The sequence below is a fragment of the Numida meleagris genome, chromosome 1 (genome assembly GCF_002078875.1).
Source record: "Numida meleagris isolate 19003 breed g44 Domestic line chromosome 1, NumMel1.0, whole genome shotgun sequence".
NCBI lineage: Eukaryota > Metazoa > Chordata > Aves > Galliformes > Numididae > Numida > Numida meleagris.
In genome coordinates, this window is record NC_034409.1 from 54635782 (window position 1) to 54645632 (window position 9851).

The following is a 9851-nucleotide window of genomic DNA, read 5'->3' on the forward strand; positions in this document are numbered from 1 at the left end:
CCCCCCCAGACGAGTCGGTGTCCGTGTGCGTGGCGGCGGCCTGCCTGAGGGGGCCCAGGCCCGGCCCCGCGTGCGTGGCGGTTCCGCGGGGCGGGGCGGGGAGCGGGCGCTGCCCGGGCCGGCGCCCCCGCCCCATCGCGCGGCGGCGGCCTCCCTTCCTCCCGCCTTCGCTCTCGTCCTGCCTCCTTCGCTCCCGCTGCTCCCGCTCGGCGCAGGGGGTCGGCCCCGTCCCGCCATGTCGGCCGCCAAGCACCGGGGTCCTAAGGGGGGCAGCCCGCCCGCCGCCGCCAACGAGCGGGGCGCGCAGCCGGGCGGCTCCGAGGAGGTGGCGGCCAAGAAGCCGGCGGCGGCGGCGGCTCACGGCCGGGGCGGCCGGTCCGGGGCGGGGGGCGGAGGGGGCCGCTCCGGAGCCGGTCCGCGGCGCGGCTGGGCGCTGCTGCTGGGCGCCGCCGTGGTGCTGGGCGCCGCGCTGCCCGCCGGCTGGTACGTGCGGCAGCTGCGGGAGGAGGTCGGGCGGAGCGCCCGCGAGAGGGAAGCCTCGGGGCGGCAGCGGCAGGAGCTGGCCGCCACGCTGGACGCCGTGGTGCAGAAGGTAGCGGGGGCGGCGGGCGGGGGGCGAGCGCCCCGAGGCGGACATCGGGCTTGCGGGAAGGGGGTGCGCCGCCGGCCCGCGTCCGTGAGGATGTCGTGCTGCTGGAGGAGGTGGCCGCGGGGCCGCCTGTCTCGGTGGGACGAGGAGTCTGCCCCGCCGGGCTTGCTCGGTGCGAAGCCATTTTATGTAAGGCAGCCAGCACGCTGACGTGGTGGTGGGAGAGCAGACCCTGCCGCCGGGGATTCCACGTTCCCTATCATCGCGAAGTTAAAAGGGAGCCTTCTGGACGTGTCCACCGCGCGCCAAGGCCGGAGGTGTCAGTAGCACGCCTGAACGTGGACATGGATGTGGACGTGGCAGGAGCTGCTGTCATACTGCGCACAGACCCCAGATCGCCAGCAGAGCCGTGCCACAAGCACTGCTCCAGCTACGGGGCCTGCCCAGCTCCAGCCACCTGCAGCCCGGAGAGCTGGGCCGGGGTGTCCAGCATCGCAGAAGAGATGTGGAATGGTTGGCAAAGGGCGTGGCTCGAGGAACGTGGAGGAAACGCTCCTTCTCTTGAATTTTTTCACTTGAGCCTTACTAGCCCCTGAGCCAGAGTTTCACATATGGCGCTGCCCATCTGGATATGTCCCTGGGTGCTTAAAACCTTAATAACATGGTGAATGTGAAAGCATATAATCAAATGAAAATATATATCAGGCTTCTGTCTAGGGCGTATCACAGTGGACTTGCAGGCAGTGTGTGAAGTTATGGCCAAGATCAAGGCAGGGGAAATTCCTGTCCCAGCTTGACTGCTAGGAGCCGCCTCCTGCGGGTGCCTGGCTCCCTGTGGGCCGGGAGCCTGTGGGCCTGCACATGTAGAGCTTGTAGGGTCGGCCTTGGCTGTAGGTAGCTCTGACACAGGGAGGGAACGGAATACTCTTGTGAGAGGGGAAAGGGATGTAAGAGTGCAGGGCCTTAGCAGCATTTCAGAAGAAAATAAGTAAGCCCATCAAGCTCAGGAAAGGGTGCAGTTTGCTGCCTCTGTCTCTGCATTGTTGCAGAAAACCTTAGGTATCTTTTGCATATTCTGTGAGATAGGTATACAAAGTAAGTTTATAAATAGCTGCTTTGAAAGAGAACGAAAACTTCCCTTGCCTGTTCGAAACAGATGGCTGGTGTGAGACACACACTAATGCAAGAACAAGAGGTGTGGGAAGGAGGTAAAACAGTTTTGTTGTAACCCTCGAAAGCTTTGTGGCTTTGTGCTGCGTTTACTGAAGAGTGTACTTGAAGGAGAGGAGATGGGGCCTTATTTCACCGTTGTACACGTGTGGGGTCCCGTATTGTACTTAGAGGGTGCTGGGTGGAGCTGTCTTTCCTCTTCACTCTTTTACTGCAGCAGGCTTTTGTCAGGAGTGTTATATAAACTCATCTGCTTTACACATCAGCAGGAGGAGGAGAAAGGAAATGATGTGGAATTTTAGACTTTAATATAGCACAGTTTTCACAGAGACCTCCCATGCCTGTTTCTGATGGCTTTTCTCAGGCTGATGTGTGAAGATGGTTAATTAAAAATATGAATTTGGTGGTTTGGCTGTGCCAGAGAAAATAAATTCCCTCATAAGAAAGGGGGGGAGAAGTTCATTACGCTCTTCTCCCAGATTGCTGAAGTCCATCTATAGTGATAGGGAAAACACTCTCTGCGTGGAAAAAAATCAGAAAGAATGACAGTTAAGATGTAATGAAAGTGAGGTTAGTGAGTCGGAGGAATGGCTCTTGCCCAGCTGCAGTATGTGTGGCAATATCACCTGTGTTTTTCCCTCTCTTTCATTCATTTCTAGTTTCTTATATGAGCATGAGAGAATACAAGGGTAAGGAATGTGAAGCTGTTGCAAATGCTTTTACAGAAGAGAGAGTAAAGGAAGTAATCTTTATGAGTATTCTTCAAACTCCAGGGATCCTTTGGAGTAAGGGCAAGTCTCATGGCTGAAGCCTACAGTCCTTTCATTGTGTGGACTTCCCTTAGCACCTTAGCCAGGGATTTAGTTTTGCAAAAATACAAGTGAATAACTTATTTTCTTATTGGTAGGTCTGCTAAGTGTTTTGAGATGAATTTCTAGGCTCAGAGGCTGACCGGGAACTGCTAGAGCCATTCTTAGTTGAAAAGAAAAAGTCCTGTGTATTTCTTTCTAAGAATACATAAAATAAATTTTCTTTTATTTATAAAATAAGATCACCTTTCCAGCTGCGTATCTAATCAGTAAACATGGCAGCACATGTGACATGACTGATTAATATACCCTTCAGCCATAGGCACGAGGCAAGGCAGCACGCATTACTCAGTACTTGCCATCCTGCCAAAGCCTTGAGGTATTTTGTTCATGATAGATTCCTGTTGCAGCCAGTCAGAGTGCTTATGCTACTTTACAAACTTCAAAAAAGTACAACCCACAGATGCACAAGAAAGACTTCTCTACAGTGTTGAGACCAATATTCTGCTTGGCCCCCAAATTAAGTAACATGTGCTTTCCCATGGGTGTGCCTGGGTCTCCAAATATGAGAGTAGGTGAGCTTGATGGCCACTCACCCCTTGCCCTTTTTCCCTGTTACTGCCATTAGAACAGCAGAAAAGATAGTTGTGTAGTTGTGAAGCTTCATAGCATACCTGAGCCAGTGGTAACAACTTTCTGTGTTAACCTGAGACGGAAGTCAGTCAGTCAGTCCCCTTGACTGCTGCTACAGCTTTGTTCTCAGCCCATGTACATGCATGCACCCCTGCTCACTAACAGCGTGTATGTATAATGAGGTACTCCTTATTTAGAACAATGAAGCCTTTCTATGTTTTTATGTTAAAAACTAGTTAACAAGAAAAATATGTCTCCAGGAGCAGCAAAATGTCATGATTAATCCTTCAATCCCCCAGCCATTCCCAGCTTCCCTTTTCCCCTGGTTTTTCCCAGTTATACTTTCTTGCCTGCTTTGAAACTTCTTTCATGTTCAGGCACTGATCTCAGGTTTGATCCCCTGGTAGAGTGTAATCTCAGCTGTTCTGTATTCAGAAACGTGTGCAAGATAGTGTTTGTTCTTTGTTTTGTTTTGTTTTCTCCGTTAGTAAAGACTTGCATGATTCCCCCAGGAATCATATAAAGCAGGGGTGGCTCAGGGATACAGATTCAAACTCTGGAGGCTTGAGCTTGATTTTTCACTGCCATGGATTTCCTGGATAATCTATGGCAGGTCAGTGAGGTCAAGGGTCCTCAGTGGAAGATATGTATATAGCTCTGTAATGCTCTAGATGCTGTATCTATGTGCCATAGGGTGACTTCAGGTAGGGAGCATGAGGGGGACTACAAAGTGATATTTAGTATGGTAGCAAGGGCCATCAGGATCTTATTAAGGATGCAGGTAAGGATGAAATTGTGTTAACCATCTGGATTTTTGTTTTAGGTGCGTTCCCTTCAAGCCACATTTGGAGATTTTGAATCCATGATGAAAATTGCTCAACAGAAGCAGGAGTTTACTGAGAAGGCTGTTAAGCAAGGAGAGAGTGAAATTAACCGCATCAGCGAAGTGCTTCAGAAGCTGCAAAATGAAATTTTGAAAGACTTGTCTGATGGCATCCACATGGTGAAGGATGCAAGGGAACGAGACTTTACATCGCTGGAAAACACAGTGGAAGAGAGACTAACGGAGCTAACCAAGTCTATCAATGATAACATTGCTGTATTCACTGAAGTCCAGCAAAGGAGCCAAGATGAAATAAAAAATATGAAAGCAAAAGTTGATTCAATAGAAAAAGCAGATGCATATAAGCATGAAATAAAGGTGCTAAAGGATGCTTTTGGTGAGATGCAAGCATCCATGAAAACCAAAGAAAAGGACATAGAGACCTTGAAGAATACAATAAACTCCATGGAGTCTGATGTTTATACTGAGGTGAAAGAGTTAGTCAACCTTAAACAGGAGCACGAGAAATTCAAAGAGGCTGCGGACACTGAACACCTCTCATTAAAAGCTTTACAAGAGAAAGTTCTGAGAGCAGAGGAGTCTATTATGCGGCTCCCTGGTGACATTAAAAGACTTGATGAAGATTTACTGCATATTAAAGCTGAGCTCAGCAAATGGGAAGAGAACGAACTCTTTAGAAAGGCGTTAGAAACTTTTGAAAATAACAGCGAAGGACTGGAGTCTCGATTGAGACACATAGAAGAGAGCTTGCAGTCTGTAAGTTCTATTGCTTCTCAGCATGGCGAAAAGTTGCAGTCATTCCTTTCTAAGGAGGCAGAATATGACAACAAGCTCAGTACTCTAGAACAAAGCATGAGTGGTCTTCAGGGAATCTCAGATATGGACATAACTTCAGTCTCAGATGCTCTGAAAAATCTTGGTGAATCACACACCTCACTGTACAATGATGTAGAGAACTTGAGAAGAAGTATCAGTGACTTGCCATCTTCAGGTGCCCTTCAGGATGTGCAGAAGCAAATTAGCAATTTGTTGGATCAAGGAAATCTTCAGATGGGTCAAGCACATTCTCAAGGATATCTTGAAAAATTTAATTCTGTGGAAGGCTCTGTGGATGAACTGAGATCTTCTGTCAGCCAGGTTGATTCTGATTTGAAAATGATCAGAACTGCAGTGGATAGTTTAGTCTCCTATTCTGTGAAAATTGAGAATAATGAGAACAACTTGGAGTCTGTCAAGAGCTCTATAGACGACCTGAGGAATGATCTGGAAAGATTGTTCGTGAAAGTCGAAAAAATACATGAAAAGGTTTAGGCAGCAGTGCTCCTTGTGCATATATTGGATTAAAGAAAATAGCTTTTGTATGCCCAGTTTTTTACTCTTTTTAAAAGCAATTTGATACCTCCAAAGAGAATAAGAATACTTTAATAATAGAGACAGTTCTGCTTATTTCCTTTATTTCACTTTTTGTGTAGTTGTTTTTTTTTTTTTTTTTTTTTTTTTTTTGAGAAAACATGAGTTTAATTGGGGGTTGAGTTTCTAAGCGCTTCTGTTCTCTGTAAAGTTGTACCACTGCAACTGTAGTGGTGTAACTAAAGCACTACAGCGTCATCAGCGTGGGCACATGTTCAATGGTATGAAGGTGTTTCACACTATGACATTAGATATCCCACACCAAAGGACCACAACTATTCTGGTATGAAAAGTGTACTGCCATATGCACTGAGGATTTTACTCGTCAGTTTTGTTTAAAAAGCAAATGAACAAACCTATCACCCTGACTGGCTTTGAAGCAAGTCATTCATTTCTGCAGTTGTGGTTCAGCCATGGGGTCACTTTACCAGCTACCAGCTGAGCTACAGTACATTTCTATGTGCCCATCAACTGTACCATGGAGCTAATGGGTAAACTGGACCTCCAGTAAGGAGAGGTTTGAAGTAAGTGGCATTGCTTGGGCATGAGACATAAGAGAGGTGCTCCACCATATGGCTGGAGAGATTAATTGCTTGACTGTGGGCTTCTCTACTGGCATCTTTAGCTGCTGGTGCAGAAGATTGGTGCATAGAAGGGTTGTCTGCAAAGAGGGTACAGTAATATTTTTGTCATGTTTTTGGGCTGTTTACATGATAAAGCTGTTTCATTCTCATAGAGACTAAGACTCCATGATACAGAATTTTCTGTAAAAATGATCACAAATGAGGAAAGAGAACTAAAATTGCAGCTCTCATGTTCCCTGTATAGCAAGCATGATAATAATAGTAATACACTTCACAACACAAAAGGGGGGAAATCAGCATGAAATAAGCAGAATTGCTTCTAAGGTGTATAGATTTCCAAGTTTTCACACAGCTGACAATGACCTGAACTTAGGACTTGGGGCCAATTCCATATGAGTGGTTTCCCCGGATATCTACCTGGGGCACCAGTAGTGAAGGATCCTTCCTGTAACTGGTTGAGAGAGAGGAAGATGTGTCACAGTGCTCCTGGTGTTTATATTCATTTAAAAACCACTTTCACATTGAACTTTCTTGGTTTTCTGTCTGTTCAGAAAGGATAGCCCTCTGTTTCAAGTTTATTCTTGAACTTTATCCGAAGATTTGGTACAGGGCTCTGCACATAGATACCTTGAAAACGGGGACCACCGCTAGCTTGTGTGCATTGTGCCCACCTCAGCCTGCACTTTGGCTACGTTAGGAAAACCATTCCTAGGAATAGCACTTCTCAAAAGTGGCGTGTTTGTGGGAACAGCGCAGGTGAAAGGGAGTTCTCTTAGTTAAATAAGATAGCGAGCTGTATCTCGTGTTGTTCCCACTGTAAACAGGAAAGAACTGTTGGCAAAGAAAGGGACCCATGGCATTAAGATAACTGTTGTCACTGTTTGAACTGCACTGTTCTTTGTTGACTTCTCAAGTTCTTGAACAATGTTGTTTAGGTTACTGTGAAATGAACTGTATGGCTTGTTTGCGATATTTTTAATGCATAATAAATGTTTGGAATATTCTTTGCACTTTTTTTTTGTTTGCTGCTTACTTAATGTAGTGTTTGCCAAGAGATTTCCAGTGGGTAGAGGAAAGGGCCCGAGGGAAGCACCAGAGCCTTATACTGAGGAGGGGCACAGCCCTTGACTTTTCAGCTTTCGTTGGAGGTAGTTTAGCTGCTGTGCTTACAGAGAAACTCTTGAAGATGACTTTTGAGCTTCATCAGTGCTGCAGTGTTGTCTAGAATTCTCAGGAGCTTGAGATGATAGTTGCGAGGTGAGAAATATATGATGGATGCAGTGAACGCATGTGAGGCTGGATGCCACCAGCAATGCCATTGGTAAGACTTTCTCAATGCCCAAAGCATGTAGAACAGAAATAATGTACAGAAAGGACCTACGTAATCTTTGTGAAATGGCTGCACCATGTGGGTAGCTTTGAATATTGGACTGCAAGGTATGTAAGCTGGCAGCATCTCCATGAAGGATGCCTGACTTTCAAAAGTTTAGGAAAGGCTGATATCATTTTGATCACCCTGAAGATAAATACAAGCCTGTTGCGTAAGTAGCTTTGGAATGGTAAGTTCTTGTTTCCCCTGTTCTGCTTACAGTGTTGGCAAGGAAGTTGGCCTATGGTGGTGTAACTGCACCAGCGGACAAGGGAGGAACCACTGATGTCATCTGTCTGGACTTCAGTAAGACATTTGATATGGTCTCCCATAACATCTTTCTCTCCAAATTGAAAATACGTGGATTTGACAAGTGGAATGTTTGATGGACAAGAAACTGGTTGCCAAATCGTACTTGGAAAGTAGTGGTCAATGTCTCCTTGTCCAGATGGAGACCAGTGACAAATGGTGTCCCTCAGGGGTCAGCGGTGGGACTAGTGCTCTTTAGTATCTTCATCAGTGATATGGACAGTAGGCAAGTTTGCAGATGACACCAAGCTGTGTTCTGCGATCGACATGCCTGAGGGATTGTATGCCATTCAGAGGGACCTAGACAGTGGGCACAGGAGAACCTCAGGAGGTTCAACAAAACCGGGTGCAAGGTCTGCGTGCACCTGGGTCGTGGTAACCCCTGCTGTGAATACAAGCTGGGGGATGAAAGGATTGAGTGCAGCCCTACCGAAAAAGACCTGAGGTGCTGGTGGACAGCAAGCTGGACACGAGCCAACAATGTGCCTTTGCAGCCCAGAAAGCCAACTGTATCCTTGGCAGCATCAAAGGAAGCATGGCCAGCAGGGTGAGGGAGGTGATCCTGCTCCTCAACTCTGCGCTGGTGAGACCTCGCCTGGAGTACTGCATCCAGATGTGGAGTCCTCAGTACAGGAGAGACATGGACCTGTTGGAGTGCATTCATAGGGCCACAAAAATGACCCCCACTTCCTTTATGAGGACAGGCTGAGAGAGCTGGGGCTGTTCAGCCTGGAAAAGAGAAGGCTCTGGGGAGACCTGAGAGCAGCCTGAGAGAGTATCTAAAGGGGGGCTGTAAGAAGGAAGGGGACAGACTCTTTAGCAGGATCTGTTGTGACAGGACAAGGGGAAATGGTTTCAGACTAAAAGAGGGAAGATTTAGATTGGACGTAAGGAAGATGTTTTTTACAATCAAGTTGGTGAGGCACTGGAATAGGCTGCCCAGAGAGGAGGTGGATGCTCCATCCCTGGAGACATCCGAAGTCAGGCTGGAGGGACTCTGAGCAACCTGATCTAGCTGTGGTTGTCCCTTTTCCTGGCAGGGGAATTGGACTAGATGACCTTTAATGGTCCTTTCCAACTCAAATGATTCTATGATGATTCTATGAGTGTGGGCATCATTGCATCCTGATAGTTCTCAAGGCCCACTTCGAAGAGATAGGTAATGCATGTTATTGAGCTACATGTATGCTCAACAAAACAGGGGAGCACACAAAACCTTCCAGCTAAAAGAGAATTAGCTCAGCCTGTTGACAGGAAGGCAGCCAAGACCATGCAATGGCTTTGAAGGGTAGTAGCCACATGATGAGGGAGCATAATGATGCTATAAAGCCAGCCACACGGCCAGGCCACATTGGACCTCAGAGGTTAAATGAAAAATAACTAGTTGTATGTCTAGTAACTTTAATTCTGTGGCAAACTTTTGAAATGATTTATTTCACCGAGTAAGAATAATTGTTCATAAATAATACTGTGGCTGGAGGCAGGCACAGCTGCAAAGATCCCTTGGCATACCTCAAGTCCAGCTTTTGTATTTGGCTTGACAGCCTCACACAGCACAAACACTCCCTAATGCCCTAATAAATGCTCAAAGAGCACATTGAGTCCTCGCACTACTCTTTACCATTGTTTTTACACTTTCCAGTGAAAGAGAAGGCCTCAAGCAATCCATAGTCAGTTGCCAATGCTATTTTACATAAATAGTTGTTCATGAATAAAATGCTGTTTCAATAACAAATTTCAGCCAAAACTGTCCAGTTGATTGATGAGGTATTGATCAAGTCAGCTTACTAACATTTGTCTTTATTTTCAGCTCTGATCTTACAAATGGCAAAGCCATTAGACCTGGGCACTGAGGACCTGCTTACACTTGAAGGGGCTCATCTGTATCCTGCCTGGCAAACTGGGTGGAGGTAAACCTGGTACTGGTGCTGGGACTTCTCCCAGTCGGGATTAGACCACTGGCTCAAGTGAAATAACCTATAACAGCAAGAAGAATTGCTGGTGGCATGGATGTGTATGTTAGAGGTTTTGTTGAAACACGGATGAGTGGTTTAATCTTTTCACCATTTTATTTGACATAACTCAGCTGATAGTGTAAACAAAGTTGTAGAAAAGTTAAACAACTACAGGAAAA

At 46.7% G+C, this 9851-nt stretch overlaps 1 protein-coding gene across 1 annotated transcript; it reads left to right on the forward strand.

The window, feature by feature from the left end:
* Positions 102-7049, forward strand: CKAP4 (cytoskeleton associated protein 4). The gene is made up of 2 exons (XM_021386800.1): positions 102-592; positions 4025-7049. The coding sequence occupies exons 1-2, from the start codon at positions 236-238 to the stop codon at positions 5354-5356; spliced, it is 1689 nt and encodes a 562-aa protein (XP_021242475.1). The 5' UTR covers positions 102-235; the 3' UTR covers positions 5357-7049.

What these genes read in the sequence shown, in the direction of transcription:
- CKAP4 (XM_021386800.1), top strand. Translation starts at nt 236, where the DNA reads ATGTCGGCCGCCAAGCACCGGGGTCCTAAGGGGGGCAGCCCGCCCGCC. An exon ending in TGGACGCCGTGGTGCAGAAG is followed by an intron (nt 593 to 4,024) that starts GTAGCGGGGGCG and finishes TTTTTGTTTTAG; the next exon opens with GTGCGTTCCCTTCAAGCCAC.